Source organism: Malaya genurostris, chromosome 2 (genome assembly GCF_030247185.1).
Source record: "Malaya genurostris strain Urasoe2022 chromosome 2, Malgen_1.1, whole genome shotgun sequence".
NCBI lineage: Eukaryota > Metazoa > Arthropoda > Insecta > Diptera > Culicidae > Malaya > Malaya genurostris.
Genome location: NC_080571.1, coordinates 154,332,941 through 154,355,788, shown reverse-complemented (window position 1 = coordinate 154,355,788; position 22,848 = coordinate 154,332,941). Strand labels below are relative to the sequence as shown.

The 22,848-nt window shown below is 36.2% G+C and overlaps 1 protein-coding gene across 2 annotated transcripts in view; it reads right to left on the bottom strand.

The window, feature by feature from the left end:
* LOC131429596 (alpha-actinin, sarcomeric) overlaps positions 1-22,269 on the bottom strand; it is a 288,179-nt gene extending 265,910 nt beyond the window's left edge. For both annotated transcript variants that reach the window (XM_058593822.1, XM_058593823.1), the window contains exons 1-2: positions 22,147-22,269; positions 21,459-21,668 (exon numbers count right to left, since the gene is read on the bottom strand). In XM_058593822.1, the coding sequence (XP_058449805.1) occupies positions 21,459-21,575 (117 nt within the window). In that variant the 5' untranslated portion in view covers positions 21,576-21,668; positions 22,147-22,269. The remainder of the gene's footprint in view (positions 1-21,458; positions 21,669-22,146) is intronic.
* Positions 22,270-22,848: the final 579 nt, after the last annotated feature.

Genomic DNA, 22,848 nt, shown 5'->3' with positions numbered 1-22,848 from the left:
TGAACCGATTACACATGCTGACTTTGACTCAGATCATCTTCCTGTAACATTCAGACTTTCCAACGAAGCTATAATTAATCCAATTAGTTCTATATTCAACTATCATAGAGCTAATTGGTTGGATTACAGATCTCACATTGAAAATCATGTGGATCATGAAACTATTTTAGAAAATTCTGCGGACATCGACACAGCAATTGTTAATTTGAATCATTACATTATCGAAGCAAAAAATCTTTCAGTTCCCAAAGCTCAAACTAAATTAAATTCTCCTATCATCGATGACAATCTTCAACTGCTCATTCGGTTGAAGAATGTTCGTCGACGACAATATCAACGTTCTCGTGATCCTGCTATGAAAAACATAGTTAAGGATTTACAAAAATAATTAAACATAGATTTACTCTTTTGCGAAATGAAAATTTCGCAAAAGAAGTTGAACAAATTAAACCATATTCTAAACCTTTGTGGAAACTTTCTATGGTTCTTAAGAAACCTCAGAAACCAATTCCTGCTCTCAACGAAGGAAATCAAATACTTCTTACAAATGGCGAAAAAGTTCAAAAATTTGCTCAGCAGTTCGAGAGTGTACATAATTTTAATTTGAACGTTGTGAGTCCTATTGAAAATGAAGTCTCACTGAAATATGAGCATATTTCAACCCAAGTGTTATCACACGATGACATTATTGAGACGAATTTTGATGAAATTAAATCAATTATTTGGAAACTTAAAAACATGAAGGCTCCTGGTAATGATGGAATTTTTTATATTCTTATTAAAAATCTTCCCGATGTTGCCTTGAGACTCCTGGTTAAAATTTTCAACAAGTGTTTTTCATTAGCTTACTTCCCAAAAAGATGAAAAAACGCTAAAGTAATTCCTATCCTCAAACCTGATAAAAATCCAGCAGAAACATCAAGTTATCAACCAATTAGCTTACTTTCTTCTATCAGTAAACTTTTTGAAAAAAATATCTTGTTGAGAATGATGTCTCATATAAATGAGAATTCAATTTTTTTACCAGAGCAGTTTGGATTTCGTCATGAACATTCAACTACTCATCAACTTGTCAGAGTAACGAACATGATAAAAGCAAATAAATCTTCTGGGTTATCCACTGGAGTTGCTCTTCTAGACATAGAAAAAGCATTCGACAGCGTTTGGCACAAAGGTTTAATAGCAAAAATGTCTGATTTCCAGTTTCCTATTTATTTGATCAAAATGATTCAAAATTACTTAACTGATCGTACTCTTCAGATTAGCTATCAGAATTGTAAATCTGAATTGCTACCCGTACGAACCGGTGTTCCGCAGGGTTCGAGCGTAGCTCCAATCTTGTATAATATTTTCACTTCTGATCTTCCAAATCTACCCGTTGGTTGTCAGAAATCGCTATTCTGTGACGACACAAGTCTGTTAGCCACAGGTAGAAATCTAAGAGTGATCTGCAGTCGCCTACAAAGAAGTTTAAATATTTTCAGTGATTATCGGTCAAAATGGAAAATTAAACCAAATGCAGCAAAAACGCAATTAATTATCTTTCCTCATAAGCCAAGAGCTTCTTTTCTTAAACCAAACAATAATCACATTCTCAAATTGAATGGCTTGGAATTGACATGGTCTGATCAAGCTAAATACTTAGGTTTAACGTATGACAAAAAACTCACTTTCAAAGATAACATTGAAGGAATCCAGGCAAAGTGTAATAATTATATTAAATGTTTATATCCTCTTATAAGCAGAAATTCTAAGCTCTGTCTAAAAAAACAAATTGTTAATTTATAAACAAATTTTCAGACCAGCCATGCTTTATGCAGTACCAATTTGGTCAAGTTGTTGTTCCACCAGGAAGAAAACGCTTCAAAGGATTCAGAATAAAATTCTGAAAATGATTTTGAAGCGTCCTCCCTGGTTTAGTATAAATGAGTTACACAGACTCACAAATATAGAACCATTAGATGTAATGTCACATAATATTATAAGCAAATTCCGACAAAAATCGATGCAATCTTCAATTGAATCGATTCGCTCTCTATATTAGTTAGTAAGTTAGTATATAAGTTACTTTTCCCCATTACACAATACAAGTAGGTTTAGAATTTTCCCTACACGAAAATCTCAGAATTGCGGAAGCAAATAATGGTAATAACCAAATCATATATATATATATATATATGTATATATATATATATATATATATATATATATATATATATATATATATATATATATATATATATATATATATATATATATATATATATATATATATATATATATATATATATGTATATATATATATATATATATATATATATATATATATATATATATATATATATATATATATATATATATATATATATATATATATATATATATATATATATATATATATATAATAGGGCTGAAAAGTCACCACTTGTGGCTGAACACCCAATTTAAATCTTAATAATTTAATTTTAATTCATATTCCAATAAATAGTTATTAAAAAAAATATCTGTGTTATACACAGGGTCAACTTCCTTCTGTCCAGATAAGTTTGTGCATTGTCTGCCAAATACTAATTCATATGGGGTCATTTCGTACATTTCTTTATAAAATTCGTCACGTCAGTATCCATTGATTTCCAATGATATCTCTGTGTTATCGTGTTTAATGGTCGTTTTATCCCCACATGCCCTGCAGTTGGCAATACGTGGAAATCATTCAAAATTAGTTTCTTCTCTCTCGTTCTCTATTACTCGTATCTTATTACCTATTACTATAATAGGTGGCATGCCCTTTAAGTTAAGTTGTTCAATTTTGCTTTTTAGCTGTTTACATTCGGTTGTGTTTCTCACAACAAGGTCTTTGATTTTTCTCGATTTTGTGAAATTCACTAATTGTTTCATTACTTACGTAGGTAAGTGAACGACATATTAGGATTCAGCAAAATCTTTTCTTCTTCGCGTTGTTTTTTAATGTTCTCGTTTTTCTCATCTTTAGATATCTCTATCTAAATATAGTCGACTTTCTCTGTGTTCACTTGTTCGCTATTTGTTGTCATTGATTTGGCTTTGTTGATGTTTGTGCTCTTGTTGTCACCAAGCTTACTTGAGGTGTCAGAGCCTTAAGGTCGTCGATCGAAATACGTGATAACGCGTCCGCTACAACATTTTCCGATCCTTTTTTGTATATTACATTACATTTATGTTCCTCGAGTGATAGACGAAATTTTGTCAGTCTACTCGACGGGTCTGTTAGGGTAAATAGGTAAACTAGTGGTCTATGGTCTGTGTACACTTCGAACTTCCTACCGTACAAGTAAGGTCGAAAGTGTCTACTTGACCACACTAAGCCTAGAAGTTCTTTCTCTATAGTGCTATAATTTAACTCAGCTTTGTTAAGAGCCTTGCTTGCAAATGTAACGGGTCTAGAACTATTATTACTCAATACAGCCCCTAGTGCTTTTCCTGATGCGTCAGTATGCAACGTGAATATGTTTTCCTCTGAAAAGTCTGGATAATCAAGTACTGGAGGGTTTATAAAACATTTTTCCAAATATTGGAAAGAGTGTTCACACTCGTTGGTCCAATGAAATTCAATATTTTTCCTAGTCAATTTATTTAATGGACTGCATAATTTAGCAAAATCTTTTATATGTTTTTTATAGTAGTTTGCAAATGCGACGAATCTTTTAACTTCGTCTGCCATTTGAGGGCTACTCCAATTTTTAATAATTTCTATCTTAGATGGATCTGGTTTTACGCCTTCTACAGATACTAAATGTCCCAGATAAAGTAATTCGGTCTTTAAAAAATTACATTTCAGTGGGTTTAATTTCAGGTTTGTTTTTCTCAATCTTTCAAACACATTTATTAAATTTCTGTTAAAATTTACCAAACACTATGATGTTCAAATAAACGAGACATTTCTCCATGTTGAGACCTGACATAGCCACGGTCATTAACCTGGAGAATATTGAGGGACTTACTTTTAATCCCATTGGGAGACGAGTCATTTGGTATTGTCCCCTATTAGTACTAAATGCTGTTATTGGCCTATCTTCCTTTCTTAGTTCACACTGGTAATTTCCTTGCGATAGGTCCAGGTGAGAAAAATATTTTGCTCCTGCTAATGATTCGATCACTTCCTCCATATTTGGAAGTGGGAATTTATCATCTTGTAGGGCATTGTTTAGTTTCCGATAGTCGATAACTAAACGCCATTTCTTGTTATCGTTAGTTGATTTCTTAGGAACTAACAGTAGCGGGCTATTCCATTCTGAAACTGCATCCTCTATAGTATTATCCTTAAGCATCTTATCCACTTTCCTTTGAACTTCGTCCTTCTGGGTTTGTGGTAGTTTATAGGGCCTTGTATACACAGGATGTGTGTCAGGTTTCACAGTAATCGAAGGTTGATAAATTTTTGTTACTGTTAGCTTGTCATTTTTCAAGCAAAAAATATCATTATATTTCATACAAAGTTTCTCAATTGTTATTCTATCCCGATCATTTATTTCTTGTAAATTCAATTCCTTTAATATTTCTTGTGCTCTATTGCCATTATACTAATAGGCACTCTTAATTTCAATTGCGTCATAATTCGCAAAGGGTTTACACTTTGGTTTTAAATTTTTAATTTCCACTGCTTTATTTTTTGCATTTAATATTCTCACTGGTATTTTCCCATTATTCGGTTCCACTATAGCTCCTGCTATGTCTGAATTTCTTGGCTACATATTACCATTGATTCAGAATAATTTACTTCGATAATTATTCACGAAAAAACTCGTTTACGTTTGCTTCTTCGTCTTGTGCGGCGGCACCTTCTGGTTGCTCCGCTACGTGCACATTTCGTCTTGGTTGACTGTTGTTTCGGTTGCCAGAGTTGTTACTATTTGCTCGGGGAGGCGGGTTATTGGTATTACCCTGGTTTTGTTGCCTATTACTATGGTTGCTGCCAAAGTTTTGGTTATGGGTATACTGTCCATAACGTCGGCGGTTGCTATTAGGTCTATAGTTGTTTTCTCTACCTCGTTGGTTAGAGAAATCTCTATTACTATTATTATTATTATTGTTGTAATGGTTGAGGTGATATCCTCTGCCATAATTTCCGCGGTTTCCTCTTCCACGAAAATTGTACCTATTAAATGCGAATCCCTGAGTCCACAAAGCAGACTCCATTGACGATTGCGGCTGCACCTCCAGTGCATCCGATATCGCTCCATTCAGGTTTGGTGGATTCCTTACCTTAACGAAGAATGCCATCTGTGCGCTGTTTAGTCCAGCTATAAAAGCGTTGGTAGCAACGGGCTGAACTATTGCTCCCGCTGCTGACTCGTTTGGAAAGGTACTGTTTGATACATTGGCAGTGGCTAGTTTCGCTGCCAACTGCTCAATTTCTTTTCCAAATTCTGTGATACCCTTGTTTTTCTGTTTGACGAGTTTTAACTCAGCCTCGCATGCTGTTGGTGTAAGTTTTATCGCAAATTTATGGGCAAGCATTGGCTTAGCCTCATTAAGAGTGGTTGCACCTTCGATGCATCCATGTGCTGATCCCACTAGTCTTGTCTTCAAGAAAGTGATTATGTGACCTTCTGGAACGTTAGTGGAAAACGCTCTCAGCAAGTCTCTCGTTTCCAGGAAATGCCCCAAACTTAGGCTTTCCCCTTCAAATTTGTCGATAACCTTCAAGGCAATCCCTAAATCTAACTTTCCTTCAGCCATTTTGGACTCACGATAAGAGTCACTGTCTGAAGTTTCTTCTATTTCTTTCATAGGAAGCAACTCTGAAGCGGATATCTCAGCTTCAGTGTCTAATAACTTTAAGCACTCCGCAATTACTTTCTTTAATGCGTTGTATCGAGTTACTAAATTAGTTTGTTTGCTAATTGACTGCGCGTTAACTGCGATCAATTTAGTATTATTTTGTAAATAGAGCAATTTTTCTCTCTTGATTTGTTTTTTTTTCTAGCCTGAATTGACTCCTCACTTGCAGGCTTTTATAGAATTTATCAACCTCCTGTTCAATTTTTTGGAATTGGAAACTGTCCATTCCATTCTATTTGATATGCTGTTATCAAACTTGTTGTAGTGTTGAATTATGTTCATTTAGTAAAATAAAAAATATGAAAAGAATTTTTCAATCAGTTTAGTGTAACATTTTTTTTATTTGATTCAATGTAATCTTTTTAAGAATTAAGATTTCATTTCTTCTTTTTATCAATCTATATATATATATATATATATATATATATATATATATATATATATATATATATATATATATATATATAAAGTGAAGTTGATCGAGATAGCTGACACCCTAAAGATATCAAAGGAACGTGTTGGACATATTATTCACGAATATTTGGATATGAGAAAGCTTTGTGCAAAATGGGTGCCGCGTGAGCTCACAATCGATCAAAAACAACAACGAATTGATGATTTTGAGCAGTGTTTGGAGCTGTTATATCGAAATAAAACCGATTTTTTTCGTCGATATATAACAATGGACGAAACATGGCTCCATCACTTCACTCCGGAGTCCAATCGACAGTCAGCTAAGTGGACTGCACGCGATGAACCGAACCCAAAGCGTGGAAAGACTCAACAATCGGCCGGTACGGTTATGGCGTCTGTATTTTGGGATTCGCATGGTATAATTTTCATCGACTACCTTGAAAAGGGAAAAACCATCAACAGTGACTATTATATAGCGTTATTAGAGCGTTTGAAGGACGAAATTTCAAAAAACGGCCTCATTTGAAGAAGAAAAACCTTTTTGTTTCATCAAGACAATGCACCGTGTCACAAGTCGATGGTATCGAAAAGTTGGAAGATCGCTATAATCGCTGTATCGCCTCTGATGGCAATTATGTTGAATAATAAAAACGAATTTTGGCAAAAAAAATGTGTGTTTCTATTAAAAGATACGAACTTTTCAGCCGAACTGTTATATATATATTTATTTATTTATTTATTTATTTATAATTATGAAATTCATCTGACAATAAAATGGTCTTAATGAATATGTATCAGTCAAGTCATAAAATTGTAGAACGTAGTATTTTCTGCGAAAATTTGTGAGTTGGTTCACAAAAATCGAAGAGATGTTCAACAGTGCCAAACGTCCTCAAACAAGATGTTATCGGTTCGTAATACCCGAACGTCGTTCGATGAAATCTCGGCTGCAGTAAACTGGTGGAGCGCAGCGATCGTTGTGAAGCACGGAAATCAAGTTGAGACAGAATCTTCGAAGAGTCGATATCACCGTTCATCAGTTTTGCCACGAAAACAGCTTATATATATATATATATATATATATATATATATATATATATATATATATATATATATATATATATATATATATATATATATATATATATATATATATATATATATATATATATATATATATATATATATATATATATATATATATATATATATATATATATATATATATCATTATTACTTTTTCTTTTTGCTACTTAGCTTAACGGGTTCCCCGTTATGGCCATATCCATTTATCTCTGGTAGGCTTCTATGGCGTATACCACATCCCGGTACGCCCACATAAGGTCTTCCTTCAGTGTGTTACTATTCTCGCGTTAGGCAGCACCCGCGCCTAGGTTGAGACACGCACTCAACAGTGCATGTTTTGCTTGAATCTCCTCCTCGCTTGCTGGGTTGCGTTTATTTTGTTGTCTTTGCCAGTATTTCTTTTCTCTGTCCATAAAGTATGTACACTGCTTCACTAGCTCCTGGTTTAAGTTTCTTTTCGTTGCCATGATATCTGTGTGGTTTTTCTTCTTTTTTTCGATTCTAAAGTGCCACACTTCTCCTAAACTTGCAGCGCCGAGAGTCTCACGGCTCGTTCGGCCACGCGCTGAGTTTGTTCACTGTGCAATTTTAATGTCGCTCGGGCCAGCACATATCCTACTGCCACTAGTGCCATAACACACAGTGCGATAGGTGCTGGTAATTATTTCGTCCGCACTAAACCAGCCCATAATGCTACTTAATATTTTATAACATTGTTTCTACTTAATTGACAGCGATAATTCGGTTTCTGTCCACTTCGCACAGCTTATTCAGTAAACGGTTAATAGAATCAGTAGAACAATTCATTCCTCGTTATCGCCGACTCACATTAGCACACACTGAAATTAATTCTGTTGTATGGTAATTTTTCTTCAATAGAAAATACCAATATTTTGGTACATGCGCTTTATTTTATAATAATTATGCACAATTCTACTGGACGATCAGTTTTACGAAAGTTTTCATTACAGAATTTAACTCCGGTTGATTGATAACCACAATATCACTTTACTTTTTTCTGTTATTCCACTAATTATAAATCGTCGTCACTAGCGGTACGCCATCAGTATATAGCAGTTTTGTTAGTTTGGCGGTGAAGAACACTAATCAAATTTAGTTGCTAATCATTCCTTTTTAAACGCTTTATACTGCTATTTAACACAGCTGGTCACTCGCGGTACGCCATCATTGCTATGCTGTTTGGTTAGATTGTGGGCGGAGAACACTGATCAAATCTCGTTTCTAATCAATCCTTTTCGCACGCTTCGTATCGCTATATAACACAAATAGTTCGAGCCAGGCACTTTTCCGTATCCAACGAAAACAGAATAGACTTGTTTTTTGGAGAACAAACCGGAGCACTTATTAATTCTATTGATAATATTCAATTGCCCCGTTTCCTTGCATCGTTTTTGCACTACATGATTTCAAAACACCACCGGATGGGAATTAAATCCGTTTTTGGACCACTTTTATTGTCAGTCAATAGATTCGATCACTCCACGAATGGCAAAGGATCGCCATGAAAAATCTGGACATATTATCTGGCCTTTTCGACCGCATGGATTCCTTTTCTTTCTTAGATTAACTACCGTACACGTCGAGTGTAAGTTTCGATCTCTTTATTTGAAATCATTTTGCTTAACGCTAAGCCCTACTTGGGCGGTGGCTACGTGACGAAAGACCAATCTGCCTCAATGAATTTTTTAGTATCTCTAGTCAGAAAACTCTCGAAAGTTGGCAAACTGCATGGAGCAATGGCGAACTGGGACGATGGCTACATTCCATTATTCCTAGGGTATTGACGAAACCTTGGTTCAGGGGGATGAACGTGAATCACGATTTCATTCGTGTTATGTCGCGGCTCATGTCAAATCACTATACTTTCAACGCACATCTCCGGCGTATTGGGCTGGCGAAGAGCGGTCTCTGCACCTGTGGCAACGATAATCAAGTCATCGAGCATGTCGTGTGGTCGTGCGTAGAGTATCGCGACGTCAGGTCGGAACTACTGGAATCCCTTAGGGCCCGAGGTAGACCGCCCAATGCTCCAGTTCGGGATGTGTTGGCGAGTCGGGATAGTTTTATATGCTTCTCATATACCAGTACCTTAAACACATTAATATACAAATGTAATCCGTAGTATCCTCTCTCTTGTCGAGGCTAAGAATAATCTTCACCTACAGGTTCGAGACTAACATTCGCCTGATTCTCAAAATCCCTCGCCTGTCCACCATCTCTGTAGAAAATAACAAGCTCTTTTTGCTGTCACTAACTTGTTCTTCCCCCTTCCTCCGTTTCTCTACCATCTCGATGTCAACTAATTAGTTCTTTGTCATTTTCAGTCATTCGTTCCCATACCTCCTTTTTCACCCCGTTTTCCACGAAATTACTTCTCTATATTTCTTTCATTCTCTTAGGCAAAATCACCATCATCGCCCACGAGAAAACTGCTCCAGTCGATGACCAACATGCGGGCCACCAGCCGGGTCTCTGTGACATGGGGGTGTTTCCCGCGGACCCATTGAAACGTATAATCGTCATCTAGAAGACACTAGTGTCATATTTAATCCACCAACCATTGCCGAACGCCAGCTGCAGGCTGAATCTGCCAGAATCGACCATTGCGACCGGAATACGCCACTACCCTAATGATAATATGCTAGTTTTAAGTTAGTCGTTAATTAAAATTAGAAAATGCCCTTGGCATCTTAGAGCTTAACAAGTGTGCCCTTCAATATGTTACTATTGATTAAAATAAACTACGTACCTTTAAGATTTGAGGGTGTTTTATATCGAGATCTCATGAAATGGAGGAATTAGGGTAAAATAGCCACCAAAACGTTTCGTGCGTATAAGTTCTGGAATTCGATTCTCCAGACTGTTTTACATAAGATAAGCTAGATTTAGCAAACTTGCAAGAAGTTTTACTAAGATTTAAGGACGATTTACAGTAAGGATCTCATGAAATAGATAAATTGGGGTAAAAAAGTCACCAGAACGTTTCGTGCGGCCAGTGTATGTTCTTCCATTGGATTCGCCAGACCTTTTTACATAATATAAGATAGTTCTCGTATGCTTTCAACGTGGTTCGCTTAAGGCTTAAGGGTGATTTAGATGAAAATTTCACATGTTGGAGGAATTGGAGTAAAATAGCCACCAAAACGTTTCGTTTAAGATCTGGCATTCGATTCCACAGATTTTTTTACATGAAATCAAGCTATTTCAGTAGACCGCACTCGATATCTTTTCAAATTACAGTAAAACAAATACTACAGAAATCCCTAAAACTGATGGACATTTGGAGTAAAACGAGCAGGATGGCGATTCGTGCGGCCATTAAAAACCATTCCATTGAATTTCTTGGATTTTTTTACATAAGAAACACTCTTGTTAGTTGCCTTTTTTAGGTTCCCGATTTCTTTGCGGGTTTCCTGGTTTTTTCCCATTGTGAAAGATGCTGTATTTTTTCCATCTTAATGAAATGGGTGTTCGCGGCGAATCGGAAGCAGAAGCATTCATATTCCATAACGGACAATATCGTTGTTTGGTACAACCAGATCAGGTCTCCTGGGTGGACACTCCTCCATGATCCGGTTATTGTACGAAGAAAGTTAATTCTCTGCTGGCATTTTTGTTTTAGATACTTAATGTGACATCCCCAGGTGCCTTTGGAGTCGAACCAGACCCCGAGATATTTGAATGTGAAGACCTGAGCTATGGTTTCATCCCTTAGTTTTCTCCCTAGAGAATTCGATACCCAGCTGGAGATCCCATGTTGATAAGTTGGCAAGAGTATCTTGTAACAACCCCTGCAGATCGACCGCTTTAGGTCCTACAATGGACACAACGCTGTCGTCGGCAAGTTATCTTAGCGTGCAAGATGTGTTGATACATTTATCGATGTCGTTTACGTAGAAATTATATAGGAGGGGGCTTAAACATGAGCCCTGAGGAACACCCATGTAACTAAATCGAAATGTTGTCAAATCATCATGCTCGAAATGCATGTGTTTCTCAGACAATAGATTAGATAAAAAGTTATTTAAGACAAATGAAAGACCATACTGATGCAATATTTCAGATATAATATCAATGGGCACTGAATCGCATGCCCCCTTGACGTCGAGGAAAACTGATGCCATTAGTTCTTTACGAGCAAATGCCATTTGAACTCCTGTTGGGAGCAACGTAGACAGTCGTTCGTTCCTTTGCCCCTGCGAAAACCAAATTGTGTATCTGAAAGCAAGCCATTAGTTTCGACCCAATTGTTTAGACGAAAGAGAATCAATTTCTCCATCAATTTCCGAATACATGAGTTCATAGCAGTCGGCCGATACGAATTGTGGTCGGAGGCTGGTTTTCCTGTTTTTTGAGTAGCGATCACCTTCACATGTCTCCAGTCATATGGTGCAATGTTACTCTCAAGAAACATGTTGAATAAATGCAATAAGCATCTTTTAGCAGAATCAGGTAGATCTTTCAACAAGTTAAATTTAATTCTGTCTAACCTTGGGGCTTCTTTGTGACATGACAGAAGCGCAAGTGAAAACTCCATCTTTAAACACGGTGTTTCGTTCGAGCTCGATGTTGGGACTTGGTATACCTTCTGTTGCGGAACAGAGTCAGGGTACATCTTCTTGGCGAATTCATATATTCAGAGATTTGAATATTTCTTACTTTCGTTCGCATGATTACGATTGCGCATGCGTCGTGCCGTATTCCAAAGAGTGCTCTTTGCTGTTTCTCTTTGTTTTCGTTAATCCGTTAACCAGCCATCGCTAATAACCGCGTTTCCTAGTTATAATCAAACTTTTCATTTTGAGTTCTAACGCCGCGTATTTCTGGTAATTTTCAGGTGTTCCGTTAGTTCTAAACGTGATGAAAGCTGATGCTTTTTTCTCTCTCAGCTCTGAGCACTCTTTGTCCCAGTACAGGTGGGGATAACGAAAGTTAGTTTTCGCGATGGGTATTTGTTTCGTCTGCGCTTGAATTGCGGTGTCGAGAATCAAACCAGCCAAAAATGTATATTCTTCCTCCGAAGGAAGCTCGTTTGATATATCTAGTTTCTCAGATATCAAGCTCGCGTAGTTTTTCCAATCAATGTTTCGCGTGAGATCATAGAAACATTGATTGTCTCCGATGGTCTTAGACCACTGGTGACTGAAACCATGATCGGCATGTGATCACTTGTTATAAGCACCATGTTTCACACAAGCAAAATGCATCGCAGTTACGAGTATTTAGCAGATATTTGAAAGAATCACGTTTTGGGAAGATACTTCTGCAATTCTGCAGTGATAATATCCTCGATTTCTAATGATAAATTAGCTATCAAATGATACGATCGCTGAGAGGATGAGCCATTGTTCAGAAAACTGTTTTAAAAATGTTCTTACGTTTGATATCAAAGCAGTTAAAAGATTTCTAAGAGGATCAGTAAAATTGAAGGCTGTTAGTATCCAGTCCACGATATCCGATAATCTCAGCAATCCAGATTATGTCTGATTTTATTGCTGTGATTCTAGGTTATTAGGGTGTTTTGATGCCCCTGGAAGTGCTGGATACTGCTTATTATAGTTTCTCAAACCTGGTGGAACTTGCTTCGGTTCAGCACTTTTCGTTACGTTTTTATTATTCTGCGACGAAGACAGTCCAACGCCTTTACGAGAAAGCTTGGGAAAGGCCGAATTTGGTCTTTTCCTGCTTCCTCCAGGCAATGGGTAAGATGTTCCTTCGCCGGAGTCGTCAGAGCTATTTTCATCAACTGGCAAGAGAGAAAACGGGTTCTCAGGGTGCGATGAAGCCGTTCTTTTTAATATTTCCGCGTAAGACCGTTTCGAATGCTGCTTCATGGAGACCTTTAGTTTTCCTTCCTGCTGTAAGTACGTTGGGCACACCGAGAGATCATGAAGACTTCCGCCACAGTAAATGCATTTTTCAGTAGTCTTCCAGCAGGAATCGTCCTCATGGGCCTCTCCACATTTACCGCGGTTTATTGCAACAGAAGGTGGCCGTATGTTTAAATTGTGGTATGCACTCCAGTATTTGCAATGGCTGAAGGTCGGGGTTTTTGAAACGACCTACTCCGTCTTTCATCAGATCTTCGATTGTCAGGCTCTCGTCACGGACCACACCGTCAATCTCCACCACATGAGACGGGACGTACACGCGGTCTCGTCAGAAAATACAATGTTCGGAAATTGACCGCTTTCGGCCAAACGAAGCAACTCCTTCGCTCTCTCAAGTCAGGATTTTTTTTCGCGTTCACTTTTGGCAAAATGCTTTCTTGCGCTTGTAAACAATACAACTCCCAACTGTCATTTAGCAAATTTCTAGAGAGCTGATGCCCGTGCGTCAGCTGCGCGAGCGGTCTATATATATATATAAATATATAAATATATATATATATATATATATATATATATATATATATATATATATATATATATATATATATATATATATATATATATATATATATATATATATATATATATATATATATATATACTCAGGGGGTAGTTTTATCAAGTAAACACTTCACGAAACTAAGTTGGGTTCGCACTTACTTAACAACGGGGTTATGAGACTATTTCATACTCTGAGAAACAGTGATAGCCGATAATTTGGCAGCGAGAGGCTCGATATTTCTCTACATTGTATACAACATCGTTAAACTGGTAGAACATTCGTATCCGAGTGTTCGAAAAGCAAACACGTGTTTTGCCTTTCTCATATAGAAAGGTTATGCAATCACTTGAAAAACCGACTAGTGAAAATTGGCCCGGAGGGCCAAGTGTCATATACCTTTCGACTCAGTTCATTGAGCTGAGCAATGTCTGTGTGTGTGTGTGTGTGTGTGTGTGTGTGTGTGTGTGTGTGTGTGTGTATGTGTGTGTGTGTGTATGTGTCAAATAATCTCACTAGGTTTTCTCTGAGATGGCTGAACCGATTTTGACAAACTAGGATTCAAATGAAAGGTCTCGTGGTCCCATACGGAATTCCTGAATTTCATCCGGCCGGTTCTGGAATTATAGGGTAAAGCGTGTTCAATATTCTACACCGTCACTTAAACCGGCGAAACAAAAAACGTGCAAATTTTTCTAAACTGGTCTCAAAACTACACAAATCGATAGTCATTATCAGTAGGCAACTAAACAAACCGATTCCGGCTATCCTGGTTCCCGGTGTCCGGTTCCGGAAGTACCAGAAATAGTGGTCATATATACCAAAATGGATCTCACTCACTTTTCTCAGCGATGGTTTGACCGATTTCCACAAACTTAGATTCAAATGAAAGGTCTTCCGGTCCAATACGGAATTCCTGAATTTCATCCGGATCCGACTTCCGGTTCTGGAATTATAGGGTAAAGTGTGTTCAATATTGTACACCGTCACTTAAACCGGCGAAACAAAACACGTGAAAATTTTTTTAAACTGGTCTCAAAACTACACAAATCGATAGTCATTATCAGTAGGCAACTAAACAAACCGATTCCGGCTATCCTGGTTCCCGGTATCCGGTTCCGGAAGTACCAGAAATAGTAGTCATATATACCAAAATGGATCTCACTCACTTTTCTCAGCGATGGTTTGACCGATTTCCACAAACTTAGATTCAAATGAAAGGTCTTCCGGTCCAATACGGAATTCCTGAATTTCATCCGGATCCGACTTCCGGTTCTGGAATTATAGGGTAAAGTGTGTTCAATATTGTACACCGTCACTTAAACCGGCGAAACAAAACACGTGAAAATTTTTCTAAACTGGTCTCAAAACTACACAAATCGATAGTCATTATCAGTAGGCAACTAAACAAACCGATTCCGGCTATCCTGGTTCCCGGTATCCGGTTCCGGAAGTACCAGAAATAGTGGTCATATATACCAAAATGGATCTCACTCACTTTTCTCAGCGATGGTTTGACCGATTCCCACAAACTTAGATTTAAATGAAAGGTCTTCCGGTCCCACCATTAGTTGGTGGCCGTACGAACCGACTTCGATTATACCGGTTCTCGGGTTCCGGTGCCGGAAGTGCATATAATAGTGAACCCATTTCGTTCTCTTAAGGATGGCTTACGCAATCAAAGCACTGTTTTATTCTGTATGTTATGCATAAACAATCACTTGGTTTCTTTCAAAAATCGAAGAGAAAATTTTTGAATGGAATACCACAATATTATATGTACATGAGAAAGGCATAATTACACCACTAGGTGGATTAAAACAGGTTTTTATAATCGACATCGGCGAAGGTGCTTATCTCAGCAAGGGCTGAAGTATAAGCACTCTAATATAGCAGCGAAGATTGTGGCTTTAACAAAGCAAGTTTTGTGCAGAGACGTCGCATCGGTAGCAGCAGTGAATTCTATTCTTGTGTTTGACCGAGCACTATTGGGCAATAACACCGCAATTGTTTGCGATCTACATGTCGACCGGTGGATTCAAGGTTACGCAAAAAGGATCGAAGGATTAAATCATCCAACAGCTCATCGTGCCATACTAGTTAAGTACCTTTAAAACTTTTTTATTTTTTCTACCACTTTCTAAATTTTTTCACTTCTGTTTTTTCTGTTATGAATATTGCTCGAGATCTGACAAAGCATTACTCGGCAATAAAATCTATGGACAAAGTGTCGCCAAACAAGTTGCGCGTCGTCGCGGCCGACCTGAAGCAAGCAAATCAGATTGCTGCTAGTGAGCTTTTTACGAGGGAGTACCGAGTGTACATCCCGTCTCGTGTTGTGGAGATCGACGGTGTGGTCCATGATGAGAGCCTAACAATCGAAGATCTGATGAAGGACAGGGTAGGCCGTTTCAAAAACCCCGACCTTCAGTCAGTGAAAATACTGGAATGCAAACAATTGCACTCCAAATCGATAGACGGTAAATTCTACCCATCAGACTGATTTCGGGTGACCTTCGCCGGATCTGCGCTCGCAAATTATTTGGTAGTGGGAGGAGTTCGTCTACCTGTACGCATGTATGTACCACGGGCGATGCATTGTTCCAATTGCAAACGGTTTGAACATATGGCCACCTTCTGTTGCAATAAACCGCGATGCGGTAAATGTGGAGAGGCCCATGAGGACGACTCCTGCAGGAAGACTGCTGAAAAATGCATTTACTGTGGCGGAAGTGATCTCTCGGTGTGCCCAACGTACATACAGCGGGAAGAAAAACTAAAGGTTCGAAGCGGTCTTACGCGGAAATATTAAAAAGAACGGCTTCATCGCACCCTGAGAACCCGTTTTCTCTCTTGCCAGGTAGCTCTGACGACCCCGGCGAAGGAACATCTTACCCATTGCCTGGAGGAAGCAGGAAAAGACCACACTCGGTCTCTCCCAAGCTATCTCGTAAAGGCGTTAGACTGTCTTCGTCGCAGAATAATAAAAAAGAAACGAAAAGTGCTGACTCTGAACTAGAGATGGGCAAAACAGTTCATTTTAAAGAACCGTTCAGTAATGCAACGTTCTGTTGAAAGAACTAGTTCTCCAGAGCCGTTCGTTCGTTCCCAAGAATTAGAACTGAGCTTTCGTGATGCAGCTTTCTTATAACAGAACTACCGTTCTCGAAAAAAGGTTAAACGAGCATAAAGGTCCCACCACTTTGAACTGAGGAACTACCGTTCTCGAAAATAGAACTACTGCTCATTCATTCTTTCAAAAGATCTAGTTCTTTTGAACCGTTCGCGAACGAATTGCCCATCTCTACTCTGAACCGAAGCAAATTCCACCAGTTTTGGAAAGTATAATAAGGAGTATCCAGCACTTCTAGGGGCATCAAAACACCCTAATAACCCCAAATCACAGCAAGAAAATCAGACAAAATCCGGATTACTGAGATTCTCTGATATCGTGGACTATATATAAATATATAAATATATATATATATATATATATATATATATATATATATATATATATATATATATATATATATATATATATATATATATATATATATATATATATATATATATATATATATCAGTATATATATATATATATATATATATATATATATATATATATATATATATATATATATATATATATATATATATATATATATATATATATATATATATATATATATATATATATATATATATATATATATATATATATATATGTATATATATAACAGATCAGCTGAAAAGTTCGTATCGTTTCTATGAGGGGGCGCCACTAGAATTAAATCCATACAATTTTTAGTTAGTACCAACCTTCAAAAGATACGTGTATAAATTTGACAGCTGTCTGATTATTAGTTTGTAAGATATTGCATTTTGAGTGAAGCTACTTTTGTTATTGTGAAAAAAATGGAAAAAAAGGAATTTCGTGTGTTGATGAAACACTACTTTTTGGTGAAAAAAGTGCCGCCGATGCCAAAAAATGGCTTGACGAGTGTTATCCAGACTCTGCACCGGGCGAAGCAACAATTTTAAAGTGGTTTGCAAAATTTCGTACTGGTCATATGAGCACAGAAGACGATGAAGGCAGTGGACGTCCAAAAGAGGCTGTTACCGATGAAAACGTGAAAAAAATCCTTAAAATGATTTTCAATGACCGTAAAGTGAAGTTGATCGAGATAGCTGACACCCTAAAGATATCAAAGGAACGTGTTGGACATATTATTCACGAATATTTGGATATGAGAAAGCTTTGTGCAAAATGGGTGCCGCGTGAGCTCACAATCGATCAAAATCAACAACGAATTGATGATTCTGAGCAGTGTTTGGAGCTGTTATATCGAAATAAAAATAAATTTTTTTTTCGTCGATATATAACAATGGACGAAACATGGCTCCATCACTTCACTCCGGAGTCCAATCGACAGTCAGCTGAGTGGACTGCACGCGATGAACCGAACCCAAAGCGTGGAAAGACTCAACAATCGGCCGGTAAGGTTATGGCGTTTGTATTTTGAGATTCGCATGGTATAATTTTCATCGACTACCTTGAAAAGGGAAAAACCATCAACAGTGACTATTATATAGCGTTATTAGAGCGTTTGAAGGACGAAATTTTTAAAAAAAAACGGCCTCATTTGAAGAAGAAAAAAGTTTTGTTTCATCAAGACAATGCACCGTGTCACAAGTCGATGAAAACCATGCTGAAACTGAACGAATTGGGCTTCGAATTGCTCCCTCATCCACCGTATTCTCCAGATTTGGCCCCCAGTGACATTTTCCTGTTCTCAGACCTCAAGAGTATGCTCGCTGGTAAAAAATTTAGAAGCAATGAAGAGGTAATCGCTGAAACTGAGGCCTATTTTGAGGCAAAGGACAAATCGTACTACAAAAATGGTATCGAAAAGTTGGAAGATTGCTATAATCGTTGTATCGCCTCTGATGACAATTATGTTGAATAATAAAAACGAATTTTGGCAAAAAAATGTGTGTTTCTATTAAACGATACGAACTTTTCAGCCGAACTGTTATATATATATATATATATATATATATATATATATATATATATATATATATATATATATATATATATATATATATATATATATATATATATATATATATATATATATATATATATATATATATATATATATATATATATATATATAAAGATAAATTGATAGATATGTGTGCAGTTGTTAAAAGCCCTAAAATCCCCCTATTCCGTATGAGACCGTGATACCTTTCATTTGAATCTCCAAGAAAAACTAGTAAGATTATTTGACACATAGACACACACACTGGGCAAATTTTTGCTAGTCGGTTTTACAACTTTGATTCCCCTTCATATGAAACATAGTACATCCGCCTCAATCGAAATTTAAACCCATTGGCTTAGATTACTATTCAGTAGTACTAATTACCTAATACTAAAAAGATCCTACTGATATGTTGGAAAAATCTCAGGTTTACAAAATTTTGAGTTTTCATTGTCATAAGATAACTTTAGATACAGGGATGAATTTTACAAGCAATGACAAGGAGCGGCACTTGGTAATCCGCTCTGCAAATTTTTATGCGAAATATTTATGGCAAACCTCGAAGATCTTTTGAAAAAAACAGTGATTACCTAATAGCTGGTGGAGATACGTTGATGATATATGTTGTATCATCAAATGAAAAGAGCTTGAGCTTGAGCTTGAGCGACCACCCCTGGTTGCTACTCCGTTACTGATCGGGATTAGCTGAAATTGTACAGGGAATTACTAGATGATCCAACCTGGGACTGGTAAATCATCCTTCAATGTACATCTTCTGGTAACCCCAGAATACATTGATCAGTACCGGCGCCGGCCAGGCCCGAACGTAGATCGTCTAAGGAATGGGAAGGGATGTTAGTCCAACACTTGTTGTTACTGGAGGCCGTATATACTACTGCGCACTCCACATGTGTCACGGGAGAAGGATATTTGTTAGTAAAAATTTCAGTATTGGTATTATTCGCGCGCGACTCAGTATGTTTCGGTTTCAAGATGCTCGGATGCACCACTAAACTCACTGACTTCCCGAGTGAACGTTCCAACAATAACCGATATTGAAGTCCCGGGAAGTCTTAATTCACATCTCTTATTCGAGGAAACTAAAGAAAATTTTGTAATACTATCGCGTAAAAAATAAAAGCTTCCCTATTTTTATAAATGAAATTACGTAATACAAAATAAACGAGTGAATATGATTTAGACAAAATAGTTGATTCTTTGCATAAACATATTATTAACAGTTGTTATAAAATCATTTCAAATCACCAATTAAAGTTCAACAGAGTTCACAGAGTTTTTTATTATTTCCACTTTTTTATTTTAATTATTTATTAAAATTATTAATTGGTTATATTGGTTGATCTGGGCAGCCGGCTACCGAGAAAAATATTAATTTATTATTTGAAATATTAATATCAAGTGTTTTTTTACTATGTATTCAATAACGGATATATGTTATCTCTGTTATTAACTTTGTAATATCAACGGAACCAAATAAACCAAATAAAACCTTTCTTCGAAGCTAGACGGAAATTGATAGGTTGAATAAAGAGATGATTTAGTAAAATAGAGTAATCAGAAGTAAAACATTGAAAATATCTGATAACTGAAAGGAAAAAGAAACTCCTGCAATTGTCGCCTTTTACGACATGGAATCAGTGGATCTATTCTTGGTTCATTTTTTTCCGCCGGATTCCACACGGCATCTAGGCTAGTACTGTCCGGAGAGAGATAATAGGTACTATCAATCTCCTAGTGGACCCTAGCCCCTATTGTATCATCAAATGAAAAGATTCAACAAACTTCTAAGAAACAAGTAATAATTTACATAAAAAGATTAATTCACCTGTAAGAGGGAGAAAGACAATAGTTTACCTTTCTTAGATGTTCTTTTTGAACTGGAGGCAAAAACTTTATCTTTCGAGGTATATAGGAAGCCAACCAGTACAGAGCGAGTAATACCAAATACTTTGAAACATTCCCACCAACAAAAAATGGCACATATGTTTCATAGAATGCTAACCTGGCCAATCATGCACATCAACTTAAATCGAAATGAAAATCCTTTGGCTCTGATTTAGTATTCAGTAGTACTGAATTTTCTAGGATCTGCAAAAGATCCTACTGATAAATTGAAAACATTTGGGGTAAACAAAATTTCGTGTTCCTATCCTAACTATTCTTCATGGTTTCCTATCTTATGATAGAAATCTACCTACTTCCGTTTCATATAATAGGAACAACATTGCAGAATTTTTTCAATAAACTTAAAACCTGACACACTGATGATCAATGCATAAAGTATTCGAAATATGTATCTGTGATGTAACGTTTATTACACATTTTCAAAGTATTGACGTATTGAAGTATAGTGACGTGATATATAGTAGGATTGAATGGTGTTAAAATATTATTCTAGTGAAATTATTCTACCAAACGCTTAAGTGACAGATTAGTATCTTTCTCCTATTAAAATGGAACAGAAATGCAACGAGAAAGTTCTATATCGCATTCTTCAGCCCAGCTCTAATGCAGTTTTGATCATTATTTGAGTTAAGGAAGCTTGGAATGCATACTGATAAAGAAATTTATTGAATTTTTTCATTCTGCCTGGATACCGAATGTTAGATTATACAGCGATTAACAAGGAAAGTGAGTTCGTAATCCACTTACTTTTTTTTGTTGCTTCTCCCACGCAGGATCTAACAAGCCCTCGCGTTCCCATTCCTCCTCTTGCTCCATATAGCTATCTTCACCGTACTGCATGACGTAGTCACCATTCTCGATCATAGTGCTTATTTATCACTTTTGTACTCGTCCAATATTTTGTAATGTTAAGTATAGAACAGACACGTCAAGAAGATCAACACAATTTTACACACGCTAATCGAATAAAAAGAAAAAGTGGCTAAATTAGGAATCTGCTTACATAGTTATTTTTAAAACATTATGCAAGAAACAGCACTAATAACCAAAATCATGCGCATCTGGATAGCGAGAGCACAATACGTTATTAATATAAACGCACACACACACACACACACACACATATATATATATATATATATATATATATATATATATATATATATATATATATATATATATATATATATATATATATATATATATATATATGTATATATATATATATATATATATATATATATATATATATATATATATATATATATATATATATATATATATATATATATATATATATATATATATATATATATATATATATATATATATATATATATATATATATTTATATATATGTATATATATATATAAATAGAAATATTTTATAGATATTTATAAATAGAAATCTATGAATACAGATGGATAATATTACTTGCTACTCAAATTATTGCTTTCGAACCGCTCGCGTCAGTAGCAAAACCAAAACTAGTAGAGAATCGTTTGCGTGCGTTACAGTTATTTTTTCACTTTTACTCGTGGAAAGCTGCGCATTGAAAATATCTTACATGGGTTGGGGAAGATATCTAGCGCACAATCCTATTTTATTTTAAAATATTCTAATTCAATAGCGCTAGGCAATATGAATTTTTACACTTAAAAATAATAATACAGTGTTAGGAAACGGTCATTGCTATTGGTATATACATGCAATATAATAAAATACCCATCCATTCAAGAACTTTTAATAATTAGGAATTCGGGTAGTCTTACCGTAGCCATGAAATCATTCACCGAGTAGTCTTCATGTTATGATTGTTACTGAAGGGAAAATAAGGAAGGAACAAGTTCCTTCAAGTGACTCTGGCTCGCTATGCACGTTCCCACGATGTTTCCTCCTCTTGATTCCCAATGGTAAATGTAAATTATTATTATTATTATGTAATGTATTATTACATGAATCAGGAAGTATTGTTGCATGAACATTCGAAAGCATCTATCAACAAGTGAATATAATTTATGAATATAATTTAAAGATAGTCAAATGTAATATGGAATTAAAATGTGTATGAGGTACTAGAAGGTCAAAACTATTATTATGTACGTAACCAATCAGTATAATACCACATACTAACAC